The sequence below is a fragment of the Oryx dammah genome, unplaced genomic scaffold (assembly GCF_014754425.2).
Source record: "Oryx dammah isolate SB20612 unplaced genomic scaffold, SCBI_Odam_1.1 HiC_scaffold_8, whole genome shotgun sequence".
NCBI classification, from domain to species: domain Eukaryota; kingdom Metazoa; phylum Chordata; class Mammalia; order Artiodactyla; family Bovidae; genus Oryx; species Oryx dammah.
This window is the reverse complement of record NW_024070192.1, coordinates 28,774,740-28,800,890: the sequence shown is the minus strand read 5'-3', so window position 1 is coordinate 28,800,890 and position 26,151 is coordinate 28,774,740. Positions and strand designations below refer to the sequence as shown.

The window sequence follows — 26,151 nt, the reverse complement described above, 5'->3', positions numbered from 1 at the left end:
GCTAAAGCAGGTCACATAGTCAGCCTGTATGTAACAGGGCAGGGACATATCAGCCTCTTTCCGAGAGGCATTAACTCAAGGAACGGTGAATTGTATACAGTTCACCACTGTGACGGATGCTGAGGGCTTGGAGCAGCCATAAAGTAAACTGTGCTGTGGGCGGATGACCGTCCAGTGGGCCAGTCTCCTTAGAGCCTCACTGCAGCCGCAGCAGACTCCTCCCAGGGAGGTGTGGGCAAGTCCAGCCTGGGTCTGAGTATCATCCAGCCTGCATTCCTTTTGTAAAGGCTCCCCTCTGGGACTGACACTCCTGGCTCCGAGTGAGCGAGCTTTGAGCACTTCCTGTAAGAGGAGGTGGTTTTTTCCACAAAGGGTGAATTAGATAGTCCCTGAGGTCAGTTTCCAGCTCTAAACACATCTGACTCAGATCTCTGCCCGATTATCAGGTTCATTAGTTGTCCACTTCTAGATAGAGAAGACAACTGAGAAATGACTCTCTTTACCGTATTCACCGCCTTAGGCAGCTGCACGTCCTAAGTCCCAGCCAGGGAACTTCTGCAGAACTTTTCCCCACCCCTGAGTGGCCAGGCACTTACTTAGCCTCATGCAGAGAGTAATTGTCTGGGGACCCACCATAAGGAGGAAGTAGTCTGTGTGGAATCCCAGAGGTTTATGCCTAATTAACCATAAATCTAGAGAGAAGAAATCATTGGTCATGGTTTAGAGACCCAAGAATTGTTGGTGTCCCTGCCGGACGTTGGTGGGTTTTCTTGCGGGACTGAGTACGAACTAGTCTGCTCTCATGCTCTCCCTTCAGCAAAGGGCAGCGCCTCCTCGCACCCCCAGTGCTCACCAGTTACAACACATCAGCACCTCAGGACTGGAAATGTGTGGTGTGACTTTTTTAATGTCCAGTTTGTAATGGGGCTGAAATGTGTAATGGGTTCAGTAGGCGTCCTGTTACCCAGTCACCGGCCATTTCTGGTCATCCTGCAGCCCCCAAGGAGTCCTCCTGACTTGGCAAAAAAACCCATAGCGACATGCCTATACCAGGCGAAATGCTGGAGAGACAACACCTGACTCAACACTGCTATTGTTCAGTGGAAGTCTTACCTGTGTGAGGAAAACAGGAAACAATTCTAGGAGCACTGACATTCCTTTTTTCCATGTAGATCGTCATCTCAGAGCCTGAAACAACCGTGAATGCCCTGGGGCACATCCCCCAGGGGCAGTTCCCTGCCACTGACCCACTGCAGGGGGGCTCTAGGTCCCTAGGATAGTAACTTTACTCCACTGGGACATTAGGAACGAAGCCCTCCCCTTCCTGTCTCTGGCACCTGGGGGTGAGGACGGAGACAAGCCATTTCTCCAGGTCTGTCCAGCCACCCTCCAAACACAGGGTCCCCCGTGTCCCCTGACTGACAGCAAGGCCGTTGGCTCTGAACGTGGCCTCCTGCCGGCCCTCCCAGGTCCCTGCCCTCATCCTGTCCTGCTAGGTGAGTGGGCAGACCTGGGCTTGCCACTCCCCATGGCAGCTGAGTCACCCCGTTAAAGGAGTCTGTTCCACGTGTTCTTCCCACTCCCCACTGGGCCTTTCCTGCCCTCAGACTCCTGCTAGGAGTGTGGTGGAGGCTTTAGACATTAACACACATGCTGTGAAATAACTACAAAGGCTGAGAAACACAAGTACAGTGCGGGGAGCCTTCTCTGTCTCTCTAGTCAACCCTCTGAATCCCCAGGCGGAGAAACAGCGGTTCATATGGAGGGCTCAGCCCACCTGAGACGCTTCTGTTTTGCGTGTGGAGGTGTCAGGGCAGGGCACTGAGGCAGCAGGAGGGTCCCGTGGGCAGGTAGGCCCTTGGAGAACAGCCCTGCACCCTCACACAGGTACATTCAAAGGGAATAGCGGTTTCCCTGCTCACCTTTCCAGGTCTGACTCCACCTGTCCTCCCCTTTCCAGGTGCTTGGAAGCTCCGGGAGAACGTACACATGTCTGGCTTCTTGCCACTACTGCTCGTGCCCGGCGTTCGCCTTCTCCGTGCTGCGGAAGGGGGACAGCCTCCTGGTGAGGACGGATGGGCCTCGGCCATGGCCGAGCTGGTGGAGGGGCAGGGGGTGCTGGGAGCCTCGCCCTGCACCCTACATGGGATTGACTCTGTGTGGAAACAGACGGTAGTTCATTGTCCTTGACTTCAGTCAGTCATCTATTCTGGCTTTACCCTCCCAAAACGCAGGGGCATTTTAGGAACTATGCCAGTTTCTTGTTTTAATTTTAAAGGTCAGAGATGAAGCTTCAGGAAGGCAGCAAGTAATCCCCAGAGTTGGCACCTGGGCAGTTATCAGGCCCAGTAAAAACATGAGCCAAATTGGATGCTGGCAAGTGTGTGTGCCCCGACCTCCAGCCACAAGGCACTTCTCCCACTGCCCTTGGACAGCGTGGTGCTCAGCCTCGCTTGACTTTCACCGGGGGCAGCAAAGCATGTTGGTGCCTTGGCCGATCTCACAGGAGCCCAGAGCGTCAGGCAGGAACGAGACCTCCTCACATCCGTCCCAAGTCTACAGGAGAACCACTACCCCACCTGAGGGCGGGGAGCGATCTTTCCAGTCTTGACAAGGAAGAAAATTACAGCATCCGCCCCACGCTCCCCTTTCTTTACACAGTTGTCATACCTGTCAGGAAGCAGGTGGCAAGCGGGTTTTCCCATTGACAGGGAGCCTCAAGTCAGTGATCTCACCTGAAAAATGACAGGGTTGGAGCCAGGCCCTCAGCAGCCCAAGTGGTGTGCCCCGCAGTGTGAGGTCCAGGGTTAGAGTGGTGTGTGCCCCGTGGTGTGAGGTCCAGCACAGATCATGCCTCAGAAAGAGACAGGAGAGACAGTGAGGGTCCCACCATCCCTGCTCTGGCTGTCCAGTGGTTAAGGATTGGTCCCCCTATGTAGACTCGGTGCACGTGTGTAAAATGAAGATAAGCCCTGTCCCCCAGGGGGCTGTCAGATTTAAACGAGATAATCCTTGAGATGCTCTTAGCAACACTGTACCTTGAAGAACTTTAGCCACTGCTGTTAACAGCTTTCTGAGGGCAAGGAAGAAAGTAGTATAATTTAGGACTGACATAAAGAGCCTGTCTTGGTTTTCACTTGGTTTCACCTGTCCCTGCTGGATCTACACTGTTGCCCCAAACAGCAGGCCAAGTATTGATAAAACCTCCTTGTCCACACGGACTCCTAGAAAGTAGACACCTATCTAACCTTGGTCTGTGGTTCTAGGCAGTGGGTTCCAGGCCCCTGATGTGTGTGCCCCGCTCTTTTCCTACTCCGTGAAGCCTGGCCCTCCTCGTTTCTAACTGGCTTGTGTATTGTCTGTCCTAGTGCAAGCACCTCTTGGCAGTTTACCTGAGTCAGGTTACAAGGACCTGTCAGCAGCTGAGTGTCTCTGACAAGCAACTGACTGACATACTGTCAGCGGAGAAGACACAGGAAGCATAAAAGTGCAGACAGAGCATCACTGACCATCTTTCAAAGTAGAAGTCCTGTCCAGAGACACACGTGCCCTGTCACACGTGGTTCCGTGGAGAAGACGTGGGCCAGACTTCACATTAGTGTCCCCTTCTGCCCTGGACTGCAGAGCCAGGACATGTATACAGTATGAAGCCCTCACGAAAAATCCAGCCTCCAAGCCCCATGAGTGAAAAATTTCCAAATGTAATCAAGCATCTTAGACTCCAAAGCCTAACATCAAGTTGCATCCACAGTGAGGGAGATTTTCAAACAATCAAGTCCTAGTCCTTCTTAAGAGGCTAGAATGGGAGAGGAGACAGTACAATGGTTTAGACGCCCAAGTGTTAGTTTTTCTTGGGCCCAGAAAGTCTTTCTGCAGTAAAAGGTCAGAGCAGGATGTGGCTACAACAGCAGCAGATACAGAGAGACGTTGGGGTGCTGGTTTCAGTAGGCTCCAGACATTGCAGGGTTGAGGCCAGAACAGTTGCTTAAATAGGCTGTGCTGTTGGAAAGGTAGCACCTAGAGCAAGGAAGTGCAGGTCTGCTCAGAGCATTTCTGAGCTTCGTAACAAGCGGGTGAGGGAGGCAGCCAGAGATGCTGCCGGGTGTTCCACGCTGAGTGAGAAAAGGCAGATCTCCAGAGGCTGTGAGGCGGGAGAGGAATGGGACTCTTTTGGACCCCAAGAGAGAGCAAAGGAGCTGTGATAGAAGGAAATGAACACGAGACAGAGCTGAGACAGGACAGGCACCTCCCCCAGCGACAACCATCCACAGCTGAACAGGGTCCTAGGACAGGCTTTCCCCATCTCTCTGGGGCTTCACGTCCTTGCAGGGTTACTGCAGGAGGAGCTGAGCCAGCCACCAGACAGGCGAAGTGGATGGTCTTGCAGCCTAGGTACTCCCAACCCTGTACCCCGGAAACAGGAGGTGCTAAGGAATGAATGTGTGGAAGGTCACAACGGCGCAAGCTTCTGTGGTTGGCACAGCCATCTCCTAGGCGGTGGTGCGGCAAATAAAACCTGTCAAGGCTCTACTCAGGAAACGGGCCTGGGTGTGAACTTATTTCAGGATATGGAACAGAAGGTAGGTGAGCTCTGCAGCAAGCTGGCACAACACCCAGAACATGTTAAGTTTTTATTTTTATTTCACCTCATACAGAAACACAGTTACATAACCCACCTTAGTAAAATTTTCACTTTGGGGTCCAGCATCATGGCCAAACTTGAACTTGGGAGAGACGTAAAAATCACCACCTAGCTCTGGAAGGGGATTGGAGCCTGGTAGTGGAGGACCCTGCTTCTCCAGCTGCTTCTGGGGTGGGGTGCTGTACATGGAGCACAATGTTGTCGAGCCTGCTGTGATGTTCTACATAAGAACTTCCAAGCCTGTCATTTCCCTAAAACAGCAGTCTCTTGGTTGAAGATTCATACTTTTACTTTTCCTGGTCACCTTCCTCAGAATAGGTATTATTTTTAACATGTCCAACCTTTCCCATTGCCTCCAAGTTAAAAAAATATTTGTTATTATAATAGTTCACAGTATGTCTCAGTAAAATAGTTTTGATCATTTTCTACTATAACAGAGGCAGACTCTTAAAAAAAAAGCAAAACATACTTTTACAATCCATTCATACCATCAGCATCATCCACACAGAGCAGCCAGAGAACCATAAATACATTTGTCAACCCTCAGGAAGTAGTAGTCACATGTTAACGAGGTACTTGGAACCTCCAGGGAAGCACCCAGAAGAGGCAACTGGCTGGCCTGTGAGGGTTGCTGTCTTTCCAGTGAGAACTGGCCAAGCGTGCCCCGTCCCTTTGTTACTGAGCCTTCTCCTGGAAGAGGCCAGAGCCTGGGTCATAGGCCCAGCTGGAGAGTGGGCTGCGACCCCACCTGCCCTTCCCCACTCTTGAAGACGTCTGTCTGGCAGAGGATGTACCTGGAAATGATTTTGTGAAAAGTGTAGCGGAAGTCTCGGTTCCGGTAGGCGTAGACGATGGGGTTGACAGCCGAGTTGGCGTGAGACAGGAGGATGGCTATGTTCATCGCCCACTTGGGCTTCTCCTTGGCCCAGGTTGGCTGGAAGAGCGAGGCGCAGTTGATGGCGTGGACCGGCAGCCAGCACAGGGCAAAGATGCCAACAATCATGGCCAGGGACTTGGCCGCGTGGATCTCCCGCTGGAGGACGGTCCTTGAGTGGTCCATGAGCTCTGTGCGCTGTAGCTGCCTGCAGGCCACCAGGAAGATCTTGACGTAGATGACCAGCATGATGAGCAGTGGGGGCAGGACGCAGCCAAAAAAGTTGAAGTACACCATGTAGCTCATGGGCACCACGTTTTCGAAGAGACACCGGATGAGGCAGCAGGTCACGTTTGCGGCTCCGTCCCCCGGCTCCGTGCAGTTAATGGCACTTTTTCTGCTGTTCCACCCCAAGAACGGTGTCAGGCCAATGCCAAAGGCCAGGCCCCAGAGGGCAGCTATGACTCCTCTTGCTCGGGCCCCAGTGACCAGACTCTTATACCTGTTCAAAAGGACATGGGTCTGTTACAGAAAACTCAGAGCACCCCACCATCTCTGCTTTCTGTGCCAGGAGTTGACCCCAACAGCCTCAGGTCTACACTCAAGAGGGTGCTAGGGGCTTTTGTCTGCAACGCTGATGACAGTCAAATATATAAACAGCTTTGCTTCAACAAGATTTTCATTCTTACTAACTCACCTCTGATAATAAATAATGGTCAAGGAGAGCAAGTAGCAAATTCTTTTTTTAAATATTCGTTTGGTTGTGCCAGCTCTTAGTTGCAGCAGTCAGGATCTTTCAGTTGCAGTATGCAGGATGCCAAGGGAACATTTCATGCAAAGATGGGCTCAGTAAAGGACAGAAATGGTATGGACCTAACAGAAGCAGAAGATACTAAGAAGAGGTGGCAAGAGTACACAGAAGAACTATACAAAAAAGATCTTCATCACCCAGATAATCACAATGGTGTGATCAGTCACACTCACCTAGAGCCAGACTTCTGGGAATGCAAAGTCAAGTGGGCCTTGGGAAGCATCACTACGAACAAAGCTAGTGGAGGTGATGGAATTCCAGTTGAGCTATTTCAAATCCTGAAAGATGATGCTGTGAAAGTGCTGCACTCAATATCCAGCAAATTTGGAAAACTTAGCAGTGGCAACAGGAATGGAAAAGGTCAGTTTTCATTCCAATCCCAAAGAAAGGCAGTGCCAAAGAATGCTCAAACTGCCGCACATCTCACACACTAGTAAAGTAATGCTCAAAATTCTCCAAGCCAGGCTTCAGCAATACATGAATCGTGAACTTCCAGGTGTTCAAGCTGGTTTTAGAAAAGGCAGAGGAACCAGAGAGCACATTGCCAACACCTGCTGGATCATCGAAAAAGCAAGAGAAGTTTCAGAAAAATGTTTATTTCTGTTTTATTGACTATGCCAAAGCCTTTGACTGTGTGGATCACAATAAACTGTGGAAAATTCTGAAGGAGATGGGAATATCAGACCACCTGACCTGCCTCTTGAGAAATCTGTATGCAGATCAGGAAGCAACAGTTAGAACTGGACATGGAACAACAAACTGGTTCCAAATAGGAAAAGGAGTATGTCAAGGCTATATATTGTCACCCTGCTTATTTAACTCATATGCAGAGTACGTTATGAGAAACGCTGGGCTGGAAGAAGCACAAGCTGGAATCAAGATTGCTGGGAGAAATATCAAGAACCTCAGATATGCAGATGACACCACCCTTATGGCAGAAAGTGAAGAGGAACTAAAGAGCCTCGATGAAAGTGAAAGAGGAGAGTGAAAAAGTTGGCTTAAAGCACAACATTCAGAAAACTAAGATCATGGCATCTGGTCCTATCACTTCATGGCAAATAGATGGGGAAACCGTGGCTGACTTTATTTTTGGGGCTTCAAAATCACTGCAGATGGTGATTGTAGCCATGTAATTAAAAGATGCTTACTCCTTGGAAGGAAAGTTATGACTAACCTAGATAGCATATTCAAAAGCAGAGACATTACTTCGTCAACAAAGGTCCATCTAGTCAAGGCTATGGTTTTTCCAGTAGTCATGTATGGATGTGAAAGTTGGATTATAAAGAAAGCTGAGTGCCGAAGAATTGATGCTTTTGAACTGTGGTGTTGGAGAAGACCCTTGAGAGTCCCTTGGACTTCAAGGAGATCCAGCCAGTCCATCCTAAAGGAGATCAGTCCTGGATGTTCATTGGAAGGACTGATGTTGAAGCCAAAACTCCCATACTTTGGCCACCTCATGCGAAGACCTGACTCATTTGAAAAGACCGTGATGCTGGGAAAGATTGAGGGCAGGAGGAAAAGGGGACGACAGAGGATAAGATGGTTGGATGGCATCACTGACTCAATGGACATGGGTTTGGGTGGACTCCAGCAGTTGGTGATGGACAGGGAGGCCTGGCGTGCTGTGGTTCATGGCGTCGCAAAGAGTCGGACATGACTGAGCGACTGAATGGAAATGATGCAGGATCTAGTTCCCTGACCAGGAATCAAACCTGGACCCTCTGGTTTGGAAGCATGGAGTCCTAGCCACTGGACCACCAGGGAAGTCCCAAGTGGCAAATTCTTAAAGGCTGCTTTTTGATTACCCATATACCAACCTTGGGTCTAGATCTCCTACAAGACACAAGTATAGGGGGTCAAGATACACAAGGGAACAGAACCCACAAAGACCCCTGCTCTTCAGGGACTTAGTTCTAGTAGGAGGACAGATCAGAATGAAAAACAAACATCAGTCAGTAAGTTACATGGTGTGTTAGAAGGAGATGCATAATATAAAAAAGGAAAAAGCAGAATGTGGAAGGTGAGGTGTGATAAGATGCCCTTGAACAAGAACCTGAGAAGTGAGGCCTGGAGGCCCCTTGAGTCAGGCAGCTCCACCTGGTGGCTCTGGGCGAGAAGACGGGTCTCCCACAAACACCCAGACAGAACTGTTCCACCCCCCACCTCCTGCACTGAACTCCCTGGGGAAATGCTGAGAACACTTCTGGGAGCATCCCTGGCTGTCTCAGCTCAGCAAAGCTGATAAAAGTTGGGAAGGAATGTAGCAAGTATTAAATTTTTTAAAGTAACTTTTAGACCATTAACTCTTAAAATCTCTAGAAATCATAATAGACGTTTTGGACATTTTGCTATCAACTAGCCTAAAACAACAGTTTATAGCAAAGACAAACTTTGCTATTCATAAGTGGTCCCTAATATGTATTCGACATAATGTATTGGAAAAAGTTGAAATAAAATCATTAACCTCTGGGAAGAGAGCTGGGCAGTAACTGGGTACACGTTACCCTGGGACTTGTCTATGGAAAGCGTCCGATCTCCTTTGCTGTGGGACCAAGCCCACACTTGTCCGTGTGGCCCAAAGAGCCTCAGGCCACGGCCCCACGTGCCCCTGGCCTGTGGCTCCCCACAGCGGCCTCCTGGCCCAGCTGCTGTCTCGAAGGTCACCTCTTTTCCAGCTCAGCTCATGGGTGGAGGGGACCACGCCCACTCTCCGCCCCCTGACACACACCTGTCACAGAGCTTTGTTTATGTTACAGGTGTCTGCCCTTCGACTAGAACATCCAGCCTCTTTAGGACTCGGACCTCGTCCCTTTGCATCAGCATTCCCAGGAGCTAGCAAAGCGCCTGGCACATTAGTAATGAGCTCACACACACACATTCTGACTTGTTACCAGACAGCTTTAGAGAGCCTGCTCCTTAGGAACGCCCAATGTTGGGGCCTGGACGGGCAGCAGAACTGGCCCACTGGGGAGGTCTCGCCTCCCATCAGCCACAATCCCTCATCTCTGCTCTCAGCAACAGGCAGCTCAGCTGAGGGGCCTTGATGGCAAAGGACCTGCGGGCGCAGCTGCCACTCAGCTGCATCTATTTCCAACTCCCCTCTGCTTCCCTCCTCGTTTAGAAATGTAAAGCCATTTCTTACAGAAATATCCTTCCCGGCCATGACTGCACCAGGGACGTGAAGAACGCAGTCAGGCCCTTGCAGGGTAACAGGGCCGCCTCCTGCAGACACAACTCTTAGACACGGAACCTTAGGCCCATGAGGCAGCCTCCACAGCGGCCTGCCCTCATGCCTCTGCTTTTCTGAAGTGCATACAGCTGAGTGCAGACCAGCCCCGGGGATGAGTTAGATCAGGGCAAGCAAATTCTCTCTCAGCCATGGACTGGGGTGCTACAGGAGGTGGTTTTAGCCAACGAGACGAAGTCTGCTAGAATACTTCCAAGAGAGACTTTACATGGTAAAAGGAGAGAGACCCACGCGGAGAGCTCTTCTCCCATGCCCATCCCTTTCTGCTTTTCCGGGAGGCTGTGAAGCATCCTGTGAATATGAGGCAGGAGCCTGAAAAGGCTAATGGCAAAGCAGAAGTAAGGAAAGAGTCCAGGTTCTCAATGGTGTGTTTTAACCCCTACACCAACTCTAGAACCACCACGGTTCCATATTCTAGCTCAAGAGAGAATCGACAGTCTTGACTGCTTAAAAGTCACTATTACCTGCAGCTAAAAGCATGCTTATATAAACTGGAAGGGATTTTTATCTTGTCTAGTCCAACTTCTCTATTTTACAAAGGAGGAAAGATATACAAAGTTTTTAGGTAACAAAGGCAATATAAGAATATAAGAACCAAAGACCAAAGCTAAGTTCAGACTTGAGGCCCCTGTTCCTCGCACCACATTATGCTGCTTTTTTAACTTCACTTGTGTCTGAGCAACATTAGAATCCTCTGTACACAAAAGGGTCCAGGGGATGGGGGTGGGGGTGGTTTCCTGCCAGAGTTCAAAACAGCTGGAACGCAACCACATCTGAACTTCTCACAACTGCTGGATCCTGCCTGTGAAAAATAACTTTCATGCTCAGTTGTCTTAGATGAGAAAAAGCAGCTAATTTCATCTGGGGAGCCGCTGGTCACAGCCTTTTCTGTGAACCCCATCACGGCCTTTCTCCTCTAGTGGTTCATTATTTCATTCAGAGTTCTCCCCTTGAGCCATGCACTCTGCTGGCACAGCAAACAGAATCACAGCCCTCATGGGTGACAGAGCTGATGGAACAGACAGAAAATAAACAGGTAAGCACAAGTAAACACAAGTCGGAAGGAATTTGGCCAAATCAAAATGAACAGGGTACAGATAAGAGAAAGCCAGGAAGAGCTCAGACACGGCATCAGGGAAGCCTCTTAGACAGTGGCAGAGAAGGAGAGAAGGGTCTGGAAACTGGGAAGAGTGGCTTTCTAAGCAGAAGAAACAGTGACTATAGACATGAAATTAAAAGTTGCTTGCTCCCTGGAAAAAAAGCTATGACAAACTAGACAGTGTATTAAAAAGCAGAGATCACTTTGCCCACAGATGACTGTATAGTCAAAGCTATGGTTTTTCCAATAGTCATGTATGGATATGAGAGTTGGACCATAAAGAAGGCTAAGCACCTAAGAATTGATGGTTTTGAACTGTGGTGTTGGAGAAGACTCTTGAGAGTCTCCTGGACAGCAAGGAGATCAAACCAGTCAATCCTAAAGGAAATCAACCCTGAATATTCATTGGAAGGCCTGATGCTGAAGCCGAAGCTCCGATACTTTGGCCACCTGATGCGAAGAGTAGACTCATTGGAAAAGACCCTGATGCTGGGAAAGACTGAAAGCAGGAAGAGAAGGGGATAACAGAGGATGAGATGGCTGGATGGCATCACTGACTCAATGGACATGAGTTTGAGCAAGCTTAGGGAGATAGGGACCGACAGGGGAGCCTGTGTTGCTGCAGTCCATGGGGTCACAGAGTCGGACACGACTGAGCAACTCAACAACAAGAAGCAAAGAGAAGAGAATGTGCACGGCTCCCAGACAGGAAGGGATTTCACTCTCCCAGAGAAGCAGGAGGGAATGTGAACAACCTCAAGCAAGGCGGGGCGTCCTCAGGCCACAGGGAGGGGCAAAGTGTGACACTCAGCTGCCCCAGAGCAGTGAGGAGCCAGGGGGTGGAGGGCTGGGCCCCAAGGCATGCTGTGCTGGTATAGAGATCCCTGCAGAGATGGAGTTTAGCGGAGCAAGAAGGCAAGCAGGGCAGTTAGGAAACTTTCAGTGATTGACTTGAGAGAAGACACTGGCGTGGAGCAGGGTGACAGCAAGGACTGTACAGACAGACACCCCCGCTGGAGCAGCCTCTGAATCTCACGGCCAGACGACCTGTCCTGGAGACACATCCCTGCAGACCGCCCCCACCAGCTGTACAGAGCACATCAGAACCACGGCCTTCTCCACCTGAGTGCGGCACCACCAGCAGGCCCGCGCGTCCCGCTCAGCCCGCGCCCAAGGTCATCACTGCCACTTCCGGCTCACAGAGGTGGACACTGGCCTGCGGCTCCAAAGCCACAGTAAGAATACAAAGCCACTCAGCCAATCTGATTCCGATTGTGTCCAAGGCAGGTATTGTCCTCCTCAGGACCCTGTGGTTCTTCCCCCCATCCCAGCTCCCGCCCACACCCCACTTGCCTGCTCACCCAGCCACGGGTCGAGTGTGGGTGCAGCCAGCCCGGCTCAGCCGCCCTCTGCTCTTGCCAAAGCTGCTGCTGGTGCCAGGGATTCCCCGCCCCCGACTCCGCGGGCAGCCACGTGGGAACTAGCAGAGGCCTCTGCTGCCCTCTTAGTAGGCAGTCCTTAAAAGGTGGCAGAAAGACTTTCTTCTGCTAGTGACACAACTAGACCCCCGGGGGGGTGGGTGGGGGAATTTAAGGCAGAGGCACAACTGGCACCAGAGCTGCAGCCCCACGATGGCAGGACAGTCAGTGTCCAGGCGGCGCTGCCTGGACCCAGGCGCAGGTGAGGGACGGCCAGGGATTCTGGAGAGCAGGCAGGGGTTGATGCACTGGGCAGAAGGCTGCGGGCATGCCCCCCAGGGGCCCTGGCATCTCATGGGAGCTCCGCTCCCCTCCTCCCATGTCCCCTCCCATCTCCCACTTCCGGCTGGGCCTCTGTCCTCTCCAGAATGCTCGGCTTCCACCTGCCCACCCCTCACTCCTTCTCCCTGTGCACCTCTGGTCTCAGAACATCCTCATGTGTCCCCAAACCATTCCTGAAAGGCAGGCAACATGTCCTTTCCTACATCTGCCTCGAGTGCAGGGCAAGTATGTGGAAGTTGACGGATAGAGGAGATAGGTGCCTTCCCTATTCCGAACAAGCAGGACCAGCTCCAGCCACACAGAAGGGTGTCCTGGGGGCGTCCAGCTCTGGGAAGTGACTGAACCCTTGCTGTGCTGGACACCCTCCCCACCCCCCCGCCCCTCCCACCACAGACGAGCCGGATCAAGACAGCCATATGGCCGGAGTCAACAGAAGGGAACAAGCAGTGTGAACAGCGGGTTAGTCATGAAAGAGGGCTCGCCGGGCACAGCTGAACCAGCACTGGTCTATTTCTGGGGCAGGGCTCCTCCTCCCCTGCATCTCAGACCAGCCACTGTCCCAGGATTCCCAGCGCTCGGGGAGCTCTGAGTTCAGTGGATCCTCAAGGGCAGCTGTCCCTGGCAGTGACACTTGAGTCCAGACAGGGAGAGTCTGAGCTCTGCTCTCAGAAAAACGGGGCCCTTGGTGGCAACGGAACCTGCCCCGCTGCTGCCTGGCCTTTGATCCCAGACATCACATGCACAAAGCACTTCCTGCATGCAGGTCACTAAGCAAACACACATGGAGTTCTGTCCTGCTTCTTAAAATTGCTGATTGTTCGCTCAGCGTCTTTTTTCTTTACGTTCAGTCTCACTCACAAGTTTCATTCCTCGGTAACAGAAATACTTCTGCTCTGAAGCAATGTATAATCCTTAGAAAATTTCTCATCCTCTAAAATCACACACAAATAACAACAGGACTTGCACGACAAGGGGCGAGGACGGACCTCTCAAAACCTACCAAGCGCTGTAACTAGAGCACTAACAAAGTAACTCTCACCACCCAGTGGGTAGGTCTCTCGGGGTAGAGCTGCCACGGTGAATATTAACAATGTACCAGGAAGTCTAATGGAAATCCTGGCAAAACTGCGATGAGAACAAGGCTGACGGGTGCCAAGACGACGGAGTTGAACGAGGAGATGCGAGTGAGTGGGACCATGACTGCACTGGGTGCCAGCAGGGTGGGGGTGGAGGTGCAGGGTGGCCAGCAGGCAGAGAGGCCCAGACCTGGGTCCAGCTTTACTCTCCTTGGCCCCTCTGGGCCTCACAGCAGTCACACTGAGGGGTCTTTCCTCTCCTGCTGAAGCCAGTGATGTTAACATCACCAAGACAACACCTGCATCGCCCCAATACCTTTCTGTTCACCCAGCACACGTGCTCCCATTCACACAACAGGAACCCCCCGCCTGGGGAAGGACAGCAGTCACATTAATTATCAAACACATCGGTCACCACGCACATAAGCAGTTAGATACCAAGAGGCATGTGGATCCTGGTGACAGTAACATAGATGCAAAGCGGTCATTGGAGTGTCCACTAGGCTTCTCCACTATAACTGCTCCACTGTTTATGATGAGTTATATCTTGTGGTGCATGTACTTTGAGATTTTGTAAATATATCTGGACTTCCCTGGTGGCTCAGATGGTAAACAATCCACCTGCAATGCAGGAGACCCGGGTTTGATCCCTGAGTTGGGAAGATCCCCTGGAGAAGAGAATGGCAACCCATTCCAGTATTCTTGCCTGGGGAATCTTATGGACAGAGGAGCCTGGCGAGCTGAGTCCGTGAGGTGAGTGTCTTGGCCCTCCTTTAAGTTCCATCAGTGAGTTTTATCACCTATTGACTTCTTGCCTGAACCGGTTACTATGCTGACAGCTGCCAAATGATGACCTGCTTATTAACTCCATCATCCTGCTCATTAATGAGACAGTGAGAGTTCTTCCAAGTGGTTATCTAACAAAACAAAACAAAGTTCTCCTCGCTCTGCTCATCTCAAGGGCCAGAAGAGACGATGCTCCAGCATCCACGAGCACACCAGCCAGATCTTGGCTCCTAGACACCGTTCTCCACTGAAAGGAAACAGGGCTCCTTGGAGAAATGGCTGATTCCGATGCTAGAGCACACAACGGAGCCTGAAAAACCTTTCTGTGCCAGAACATAAGACGTGCTCAAAAACGTAATGGGGACGCTCAGGCAGAAGTCAGCCTGAATGGGCTCCCATCCTCCAAGCCTGGGCAGGAATGGACAGTAACACAATACGTGAAAATAACATTCCCTAAGTCCACTGTGTGTAAAAAAGTAATTTAAGGAAGAGCAAAGAAAAGGCAACCTCTTCCCTATAGAAGAAAGCCAACTGATACAGTAAAACAACTGAGAAAAAATAAAATTACCATCTGACAGGGTGTAACTGATCTAAGAAGCATCATCAGTGGGAAAGCACAGCTTCACTGTGATGAACCCTGGTGGCCACAGCTGTAACTAAGTGAGCTCTAAAATGACAGCAGCGGACAGGTGGACCCCGAGCGCCTTCCTTTGTGACAGGTGGGAATGGACACAACATCAAGCAGGCAGTGTTCCCACCAGAAACTGGACCTAATTGCAAGGAAACAACCAAACCAAAAACAATGTATTGAAAGAGAAGGAAAAAAAGGCTGAGGAACTCTTCTGATGAAAGAAAACCAGGACTTCCCTGTGGTCCAGTGGCTAAGATTCTGAGCTCCCACTGCAGGGGGCCTGTGTTTGATCCCTGGCAGGGGAACTAGATCCCACATGTCACAACTAAGAGATCCCATGTGCCACAGCTAAGCCCCAGTACAGGCAAATAAATAAATGTTTACAAACAAATAAACAAAGCCAAAAGAACATATTAGATGCACACGTGACCTTTTACTGGAAACCTGGATTTTTTTTTTTTTAACTGTAAAGAACATGATCAGGGCAATTGGGACATCTGACTATAGACTATATCATGTCAGTCTTAAAGCTCCTGAGTATAACTGTGCCTGTGGGTGTGGGTGGGTGTAAGACAAAGGAAGCAAAAGTAGTAAAATGTAAGCAATTAGGGATTTGTACTAGTTTTGCAATTTAGAAGTTGTGAACACACTAGTTCTTTCTGAACTAGTTCTTTCTGACTCATTCTTTCTGAAACCACAGACCAGTTGAGTCAGATGGATACAAATATGTGTGTATATAAACACACACAGATATAGGTACAGAGACATATATACACATCCATTAATAGCAAGGACTTTTTAAAATTTTCAGAATGGGTACGGTATATGTGTGCTTGTATATGTAGGTACACACACACACATTCATCGTGTAATTTTTTTAAAGTCCCTGCTATTAAAAAACTACATTTCTAATGATTTTAGAAAATGCCAAACTTAAGAGCTAAGTCTCCCCTTGGAAACACAACCTTGTTTTTCTCCTTCCTTTCTTTGTGGGTCACCCCAGGACTCCCGCTCTACCCTGCTTTATCCTGAAGACACCTTCCATGGGCTCCTCGTATCTTGGCCACAGGCTGGTCCACGCCTATCAGGGCAGGTCCCCCAGCACACGCATGTGCACACACAAGCACACAGGCTAGTCACTGGGCCGCCTCCTGGGGAGGCTCAGAGAGCAGCACGAGCCCTGCATTAACAGACGAACCATCTAGAAAGTGCCCCACGTGCACAGAGGCTGTGAGGGCGCCTCACAGAGAGAGTTCCGTGAGAATCAGGAAGAGCCCGCAGGTACAGAATGTGCCAGGCAGGGGAACGGCAGGTGCAAAGGCCTGACCTCAGCCAGGGAACTGAGGCGGTTCCTGAGAAGCAGAGCAGACACACAAAGAGGGAGGGGAGGGGGAGGCTGGAGGAGAGACCAGAACTGGTGGGAGGCCGGCCTTAGCCCCAGACGCCGCAGCATCAGGGCAAGGAAAGAGGGGCAGTATGGGTGCAGAGCTGGTGTCGGGAACAGGGCAGAAGCAGAGAAGCCACCAAAGAGACCTGGCTTGGGGTGGGGGCAGCTGCAGCCTACAGCACCTGTCTGTGATGCCTTTCAATAGAGATGTGTTGTTGTTCAGTCGCTTAGTCATGTCCAACTCTTTGCAAGCTCAACTGCAGCATGCCAGGCTTTCCTGTTCTTCATTATCTCCTAGAGTGTGCTCAAACTCATATCCATTGAGTCAGTGGTGCCATCCAACCATCTCATCCTCTGTCACCCCCTTCTCCTCCTGCCCTCAACCTTGCCCAGCATCAGGGTCTTTTCCAATGAGGTGGATTTTTGCATCAGTTGGTCAAAGTATTGGAGCTTCAGTATCAGTCCTTCCAATGAATATTCAGGGTTGATTTCCTTTAGGATTAACTGCTTTGATCTCCATGCTGTCCAAGGGACTCTCAAGAGTCTTCTCCAGCACCAAAATTTAATATTTACAGTCTCCGTATTAAAAAAAAACATAGTGAGTACATGACCATCTGGCCCTGACCAGCCATGTCTCTGGCCCTGCTCACTGACTGTCACCCCAGGGCCTACCTCTGGCCTCAGGGTCCGCTCCTGTCCAGATGTCCAGTCAGCCTGGCAGCCCCTCTGCTCTGGACTCTGCTGACCTCCCAGCTGCCTCTGGCATCAGCCTTCTTCCTGGTGGAGAAGTCCAGACGCTTCCTGCCTCAAGGATCCCTAGACTCTGTCTCCATCTCCGTGGCCTCTGCACCAGCCACGCTCCTTCCTTCTCACCCAGTGACAGTGGGCTGCCCTCCAGTCCATGCCCCTGCCATCCGCCAGAGTGGCTGTTCAGTAATGCAAACCCGACCTCAGCAAACTCCTGATTAAAAGCCCCTCCTGGCCTTCCAAGTCCCACCTAATTGTCACCTCTCAGAAAACCATGTTTAAGGGCAGCAGAAAGGAAGTAAACTCAAAACCCTCCTAAAAGCGTAAGTTGAAGGAGACGCCCAGCAAGCCAGAGAATCTGGTGAGTTTCCAGAAGCCAGAGGGCAGATGGGATTGTCGGGAGGGGCATGGAGCCTTGAATCAGAAACAGGGCGGCTGGGACAAGAGGCTCCAACCTCACGGACAGCACGGTCCAGACAGTATTTAGAGAAGGAGTGAAGGTCAAGGCAAAGGCTTGCTGGCCAGCCTGGGGCAGCCTCACTCCATTCCCACTGCACTGGGCATATATCCCTTGACACTCCACCCTCCCCTCAAGCTGAAGCTCCAGACCCAGCAACAGAGGATAGGGTTGGGGGGAGGGGGAGAGTTTTGATTATATATATAGTCTGTGCCACAGCAAGAATCTCAATCATGTGAATCCAAAACTGGCCTTTCAAAGTCAAGTCCAGAAACTTAACCTTAAATCAAAAGGAAAAATATGAATGCTAAAATTAAAAAGAAGAAGAATTGGGGTGGGGGAAGTCAATGAACTCGTGCAGGGCAGAATGAAGAGGTAAGCATTGGAACCTTATGTGTAAGAGGACATCTAAAAGACAAAATCAGTCAAGGAGGGAAAGTCTCCACCGATTAAAAACCCCAGAAGGAAAAACAGGGAATGGACATAAGAAAATAATCTAGAAAACTTCTCTTTTAAGATTTCAGAGCTGACAGAAAACCTCAGTCTTCAGACTGGAAAGATGTCATCCTCAGATGAAGGAGAAGAGCTGAAAGTGAGTATTTAGAGCCAACCTCATGGGCCTCCCTGGTACCTCAGATTGTAAAGAATCCACCTGCAGTGCGGGAGACCCACACTGGATCCCTGGGTTGGGAAGATCCCCTGGAGAAGGAAATGGCAACCCACTCCAGTAGTAAGCCTGGAGAATTCCATGGACAAAGGAACTAACACTTTCACTTCATGCAATTTCAGGACACCAAGCAAAGCGAAGGATCCCAAAGCCTTCCAAGGAAACAAGAGTTACAAAGAAGAACCACACCCACACCCACGTCAGATTTCTTGAGCAACCCTGGGTGCCAAAGCAACGCCTTCTAGCCTCTGACCACATCCAGTCCAACCGCCAACCACATGTGAGAAAGAAACCATGTTTTTGGCATGGAAGAACCCAGGTCCTAAAAATGATCCCTAAGAGTGGTACACAGACACACACATGTGGGATCCCAGAAAGAGGAAAGCAAGCATGGCGGTGGCAAGAAATGGCAGAACCACCTGAAGAGCACGACAGGCAGAGCCACGGCAACACCCACATGGTGCCAGCACCCTCCACCAGGAAGACGTGTGGGAGCCAGGCGGTCTTAATTTCCAAATGGGAAGCTCATGGTCCAAACACGGGGCAGACTAAAATCTGACCTCATTCTCATCAGCGGGAGGCACCCACAAACAGAACCTGAGTGACCCGCCTTTAGAACCATCTCAAACAGCAACCCACTCCAGTATTCTTGCCTAGGAAACCCCATGGACAGAGGGGCCTGGTGGGTTACAGTCCGTGGGGTTGCAGAGAGTGAGACATGACTTAGCGACTAAGCACGCACCTGGAGAAGGTGGGTTAGTGACAGGCGAGCATTTCTGCTCCAGTCGGATGCTCTGCTCAGGATGAGTGAGAAACACATGAGCAGGACATGATATTATACATGCCAGATACCTGTTTCCACCTTTTGGAACTTTTCCACAAAGTGCAGGGAACTTTACCATAGGTTTGGAATAAAACGCAGAAGATATTAACATTGACAGTGTAAAAACAACAGTATAGTATAAACGTATTCAACACGTAATTTCTGTAGAAGAAAACTAAGAAGCAGTGGAAGTGTCTGACAGGCAACGTGGGAAACCAAAGGTCAGACTGGGTGACTTACTTCCCGCAGTTTACCTTTTACACAGTTTCAATCTCTTTACTACAGCAGGGATCACCTTTTGAAAATGAAACCTCTATCAAGTAGGCGAAACCACATACCTGCTCAAAAGTGAGGTAGAGATGGGGGTGACAGCAGGGGCAGAGAGACGGGGGAGGAACACTTTTCCTTCTTTTTCTGACAGCTAACACATACTGCCTACAAGTGATGGCATTAGAAACAGAGGTTGAAATATGATCCACAGGAAAAAATCAAAATGTAACAGAAATTGAAGGGAACGGGGTGGGGAAGAGGGCTTGGGTTGCATGGGAGAGAGTCAACAGGTTCTGTTAAAGGAGGCAGCACAAACCCAGTGGTCACCGCAGAGGGGGTACCCGGGCGGGAGGGCCGCCCAGGCAGAGTGGCTGGTGTGGGCTTGCCTTTTGAACCCTCTGTGCTTCTGAACGCTGACTTCTTCACACTGGTTGCTTTCTAACACAAAACAAACAGAACCAAGTCCTTCATGGACTTACGGTGTCTTGAGGACAAAATCCAAGCTTCTAGGCAAGCTCGGGGCTCCCCTGGACCTGCTGAGCTGGGACCCCTACCCTGAAGCCCAGCAGCCCTGCTCCTCTGGCACAGGCCCCACCACAGCTCAAAACACTCTAGTCTCCCATCTGTCCGCCGCAGGAAACTTCAGCCTCTGCCCTCCAGAAACAGCACTGCTCCCCTTGTCAGCCTGGTGAGTTGGAAGGCCACACTAAGTCTGTTCCCAACTTTAATTATTTCAAAGAAGGGACATTTGCTTCTTGCCGCTCAGTTCCTGCTGCCTAGGGCAGTGTCTCCAGCCTGCCAGCCTCTGAGGTCAAGAGCTGCTGCTGCTGCTGCTAAGTTGCTTCAGTCGTGTCCGATTCTGTGTGACCCCAGAGACGGCAGCCCACCAGGCTCCCCAGTCCCTGGGATTCTCCAGGAAGGAACACTGGAGTGGGTTGCCATTTCCTTCTCCAATGCATGAAAGTGAAAAGTGAAAGTGAAGCCGCTCAGTCGTGTCTGACTCTTAGCAGACCCATGGACTGCAGCCTACCAGGCTCCTCTGTCCATGGGATTTTCCGGGCAAGAGTACTGGAGTGGGGTGCCATTGCCTTCTCCAGAGGTCAAGAGCACAACCTTTTAATGGGTTTCCGGGGTGGGGAGGAGGGGCGGGGGGACAGGAAGAAGCACAGGGAAGCCCAGTTCCTGAGGGTACTGAATCGGAAGCATCAGGAAAGACTGGGCCTCTCTTCCTGCCTCTGAGGAAGGGGAAGGTGGTCAAGATGCCCCCGTGGGTCCCGGCAGCTGAGTCACCTTCTGTGACGGGTCGAAGGCTGGCCAAGGCACAGCCAGCTCCCCTGCCCTCAGCCACAGGGTCCTCTCTGTCTTGGCACCCTCGTCCACTCCTAGAAGGGACAGCTCTGTGAGGGGAGTCCTCTGACAGCCCGCCTGCACCCTCTCCCTCCGGGGACACAGGCTCACCCCATCCTGGCTGTGTGCCCTGGACTGATGGAGCCCTGGTCACCCCATCTGTGGAGGAGGGGCTGACAGGACAGTGCCTAGAAGGCTGCTGTAAGGACTCACCCAGAGGAGGCACATGGGGGACCCAGCACTTGGGAAAGATTAAAAGAGCAGCTGTCGCTCACAACCATGTTCCTGTCCAGTGTGGACCACACCCGTCCCCGCTGTGTCTGTTCCTGTCCCTCTGCTGTGACCACGGCCAGCAGGTGAGCTGGTGCAAGGGCAACCCAGGGCCCCACAGACAGCTGTGGTCACAGCTCACGAGAATGCAGTTAACCTCACCCCTTTACACATGCTCATTCTCCACATGATCAAAGGTGACCTGCACTTTCCCGAGTCCAGTGCGAATGCTGTTGAAACCCTGCAGCCAAGAGCACTGTCCCTCCTCTGCTGAGGGGCTGCCTGCCGGTCACCATGGTTCAGGGCAGCCTAAGTTGGGGACAGCCCCCCTCTCCTCCTCACCCCGGATCCTCGGGACTCCTCTCCCTTGAAGCCCCAGGGACGACTGTCCAACTGCTCGCACTCTACCTGCAGTGAGGGGACAGGACCCCAGGCACCCTCCGGATTGGAGATGGCTGGAGGGGAGCAGGAGGAGGTGGGGTGGGGGTCCCCCAGGAGCCAGTCAAGAGCTGCTGAGGGATACGGGCAACGAGGCACAGGAGGGACCCTCAGATTCTACTGACAGGAATGACTTGGTGGCGCCATGGTGACGTGGGACACGGGGGCTGAGAGCCTGGTGGCAGGTCGTGGTGGAGAAGCTTCTTGGGGAGGAAACATGGAGCGGCCAGCACATGGGTGAGCAGTGAGGGACTCGGGGTCTGGCACTTTCTCATGACATGGGTTTCCTGGGGCCACGTAACAAAGCGCCACAAACTTACATGGTAGCCAAAAACATTTACCCTCTATGGTTCTGGAGGCCAGAGCCTGGAATCATGGTGTGGGCAGGGCTGCACTCAGAGCTCAGAGGCTTCGGGGAGGTCGGGTTCTGGAGGCCCAGCACCACTCCAGTCTCTGCCTCCATCCCCACACGCCCCCGCTTCTCCCTGCTTGTCTGTTTCATGGGGATGGGACTGTACTCAGGAGCCAGGTCATCCTGGATAAGCTCCTCCCTGAAGGCCTACATGTTCACGCTTTCCCATCTAAGGCTCTGGGGATTAGGATGCGGACATCCTTCTGGGAGCCCCCATTCAACCCACTGCAGTGGGAATGATCTGGGAGAAAAAGACGGCCCTGCTGTGGAAGAAAGAAGAACCCAAGGCTGCAGTCCTTGGAAAGGTGGGGCTGGGGGGTACCAAGAACTGAAACCTTCTTTCCCAGGTATATTTCAAAACATCATAGGGACTTCCCTGGTGCTCCAGGGACTAAGACTCCATGCTCCCAATGAAGGGGGTGCCCAGATTCAATTTGTGGTCAGGGAACTAGAATCCACATGCCCCAACTAAGAATTCACATGCCGCAACTAAGGATTCCATGTGCTGCAACTAAGATCTGGCACAAATAAATAAAATAGAGAAAAATAAATACTAAAGATAAGAAAAAAAAATCACAACATTACAGTTAAATTTTATTATATGGGAGCTGTAGCTCAATAAAGAAGGCTGAACACTGAAGAACTGATGCTTTTGAACTGTGGTGCTGGAGAAGACTCTTCAGAGTCCCTTGGGCAGCAAGGAGAGCAAACCAGTCAATCCTAAAGGAAATCAGTCCTGAATATTTATTGGAAGAACTGAGGCAGAAGCTCTAATACTATGGCCACCTGATGCAAAGAGCCGACCGAGTCTTTTGTAAAGACCTTGATGCTGGGAAGGATTGAAGGCAGGAAGAGAAGGGGTGACAGGGGATGAAATGATTGGATGGCATCACCGACTCGATGGACATGAGTTTGAACAAACTCTGGGAGACAGTGAAGGAAAGGGAAGCCTGGTGTGTTGCAGTCCATGGGGGTCACAAAGAGTTGGACACGACTGAGTGACTAAACAAGAACAACAAAGCTCAATTTTAAAAAAGGAAAAAAATGTAAACAAAACAAAAAGCCACTCAGAATGCCCTGCCGAAAACTTACAGTTCAGTCACTTAAAAGGAGCTCCGAGGATGTCACCTTTCCAATAGAGACATAGTCTTGCTAAGACTCCCCAACACCTCCCTCCAAGACTGGACATGTGAGGCTCCCAGAAAACAGATGCCACCACATGGCAAAGGGGGCAGGAGGGTCCAGGGACAGACAGACAGACCCTTCCATCCTGCTGACCAACCCAGCCAACCCAGTGCTCCTGGCAACACTCTTCTTCAGCAGCAGAGCCTGGGGAAACAGCATCCAGAAGCAGGGAGGCAGGCCTCCAGGCAGGCAGAGGGGACCACTCAGTCCTGCAATGACCTGGGGTGTGGCTTGCGGGGAAATCAGATTAGGGAGGAGGAAGTGCTCCAGCCAGAAATGGCCCCAGGGTGAAGTGAGAGCCAGCAGCTGCGGGCACACACCCACCCCGCGCCCCATCCCTGCTGCCCACTGAGCACCACTGCGCCTGGACCCTGGGCCAGGGCAGGCATCAGGAACCACGCAGACTTGAGTTAGGACAGTCTCCTGTGTGTAGGCGCCCCTCACTCTGAGGCCGCCTCATCTTTGTGTCCAGCATCTCCTTGACTCCCCTTTCCTGCAACCCTCCCTGGTCAGTATCTGCCTTGACAACGGGGCGGCTATGGGACTGTGGGCTCTGTACTCTTGAGCTGTACCCACCATGGCCACGCGGGCCTCACTCAGAACCCTGGGGCACCAGTGACCTGGCACTGAGGGTGAGTCCAAACACTGTTCTTGCCCAGGTAAGACACGAGCCTGAGCTCCTGGCCCTCACCTGGCTCCTGCCGCCCCTACAGGAGACACCTCCCTCACAGGCTCACTTCCAACCTCACTCCCATGACCCTAGGGAGGGCCTCAGAGCTGCCTGGGAGCTGGGCTAGTGAACAAGGGAGTGCTCCCAGTCTCCCTGACTCTCCGAAGTTCTCAAACTTTGGTGGGTCCAGAAGTCCCCAGTGAATTCTAATACTGGAATCATGGGGTGATACACCCCACCCCATGGATTTTGAGTCAGGAGGGCCCAGTGGGGCCCTGTAATCTCCATTTTAGCTCAAGGGCCCAGGAAGTGCTGAAACGGGAGCCAGGAGGACCTCTCCCGCCTGTGAGAGTGGGCTTAGCGCCACGTGGGGAAGTAGGGGGCGGGAGGGAAGGGTAGGGGGAACAGAGGCACCCCTTGCCCCGAGGGGTCACACACACCTCCTGCAGGCCAGCCAGGAAGGCAGGGGTGGGACAGGGTAGGACAGGCTGCTCTGCCCTCCCCACACCTGCCTCCCGCCCTCAGCAGATGCAAAGGAGAAGTCAGGGGCTGTGATTCACAGTTCTTTCCCCTTAACACACCCACACCCATTCTTTCAAGCCGCCCAGCAGAGACCAGGACAAGAACTGACAGATTCAAACTCCCATGGAACTTCCTGCTACACAGGCGTGGGGGATGCTTTCTGAAGCTTGAGCAGAGGTCTCTCTGGACCTTCGTCAGGGCCAAGCCCAAAGGGCTTCCAGCAGATGAGGCTGGTGCCTGTGGCTGCCTGCTGGGTGCATAAAGTCCAGAAGGGCACCAAGTAACCAACATGAGGACCAGGAGGTGGGAAAGGGACCTCTACAAAAAGAGTGTGCTGTGAGCCCCGGACCTCGGAAATTCCTGGGCTCTGTCACACCTGAGGAAGGGGCGTCCTGGTTGCAGGCCAAGGGGCAGCACGTGGAAAGGCCTGGACAGACAGGAGGCTCACAGCCCACCAAGCAGGAGTTTCCTGCTCCCGCTGGGACCCAGATGCAGGGCACAGGGACCAGGCTTGACACGTGAGCCTGCTGGGAGAGTGTTTGTTATTCCTTGTCAATTCCCCTCAAACAGGTTTCCCTTATAACTCACTGCAGGCAGAATCTGCTTTCGGCCCCGATGGAGAGCAGGACGCAGCAGGCAGGCACGCCTGGGAATGCGGGGCCCAGCGCTGAGCGGGTCCTGCTCCCTCCCTTGCTCCAGAGCTGCCATTCTGAGCCTCCTCCCTCGACAGGACGCAGGTACCCACCTCAGGAATTACTGATGGGATTAAAGGATAGGAGTTTAAAGTACCTCATAGACTTGGCAGACAGCGATTAACTCCTTCCTGTCCCACCTACCCCGTGACTCAGTTTCCCTGTCTCAGTTCTTAGTCCAAAGAGATCCCAAGCTCACCCAACTGAGAAACGCCAAACGACCTCCAGGCACCAGAGGCAGAGAAAAGTGCTTTCACTTAAGCCCTGCGTAACACCCGGGCTCTCAAGCTCGCAGCTACACGTGGGGCTGTACTCCCCTTGCCGCAGCGCTCCATCCCCGAATCCTGCATCTTCGGAGTGTGGGACCAAGAACAACCCTCAAGTCCTCCGGTGTTTGGAAACGCTGGTGGCACCTTCCCAGCGGCTGGGACAAGGTTACACAAAGCACGAGGCTTTCAGGCTGTCGGTCTTAGAGAGCCGGGAAGCCTTCTAATTCTTTAAAGTATAAGAGGGTGATTAGAGTCCATGTGGAGCACGCAGGGCTCCCCAAAGTTAACTGGCACCTCCCCCACGTCGGTGCAGCCCGAAGTCTGGCCGTGAGCCCCGTCGTTCTGCCCCGCGCGTCCCAGCGTCCACGGTTGTCCTGGATCCTCCAGGGCCCCACCAAACCCAGGGAATGGGGGCGCCCACCTGTGCGCCGGAAGCCTTCCCGGAGCTGCCCCACCAGGCTGCGCTCCCGGGGCCCAGGGCAGTCCCTAATCGGGCTCCGGAAAGGAGACGCGCGCCCCAGGCGCCCAGAGGGTCTTGCGCGGCGCACGTGGGTCGGGAGGCTGCGGGCTGGAACTCGCGTGCCTCGCGCCCGCCGCCGGAAGGGTTTGGGTTCCCGGGGGCAAGGGCCTCACCTGAGCGGGACGCGCACGGCCAGGTATCTGTCGACGGCCACGGCCAGGAGGCTGAAGATGGAGCTCTGCGTGAGCACGAGCACGAAACAGGCGAGGAAGAGGCAGCTGTGGAAGTCGGTGCAGAAGCCCAGGCTGATGGTGACGGCGAAGGGGATGGCGAACAGCCCCACGGCCACGTCGGCCGCGGCCAGCGACACCAAAAAGTAGTTGGTGGGCGTCTGCAGCGCGCTCGAGGTGCCTACCGCCGCGCACACCAGCACGTTGCCGGTCACCGACAGCGCGGCCAGCGCCAGCTCCAGCGCCACGTACACCGCGTCCTGCGCCTCCAGCGGCATCGCCGCCCGGCCCGCCTCGGGCTCGCCCCACCTGGCTTCCCGGAGCGCCCGGCCCGCGCTTGCCCCTCAGCGTCTGAGCCCGGGGCTCGTGCTCTGCCGTC

General features: G+C 52.4%; 2 protein-coding genes across 3 annotated transcripts in view; one reads left to right on the top strand and one right to left on the bottom strand.

Moving 5' to 3' along the window:
• The window catches only part of ZSWIM7 (zinc finger SWIM-type containing 7), a 10,206-nt gene extending 5,130 nt beyond the window's left edge, over nt 1-5,076 (top strand). Inside the window, exons 4-5 of one of the 2 annotated variants that reach the window (XM_040245882.1) lie at nt 1,961-2,065; nt 3,369-5,076. In XM_040245882.1, coding sequence (XP_040101816.1) covers nt 1,961-2,065; nt 3,369-3,485 — 222 coding nt within the window. In that variant the 3' untranslated portion in view covers nt 3,486-5,076. Of the gene's footprint in view, nt 1-1,960; nt 2,101-3,368 lie in introns of both variants that reach the window. The other variant, XM_040245883.1, reaches the window with a different exon arrangement.
• On the bottom strand, nt 4,618-26,151 carry ADORA2B (adenosine A2b receptor). Its single transcript, XM_040245880.1, has 2 exons — nt 25,716-26,151; nt 4,618-6,018 (listed from the first exon to the last, which is right to left on the bottom strand). Exons 1-2 carry the CDS (start codon nt 26,048-26,050, stop codon nt 5,355-5,357), a joined length of 999 nt encoding a protein of 332 aa, XP_040101814.1. The 5' UTR covers nt 26,051-26,151; the 3' UTR covers nt 4,618-5,354.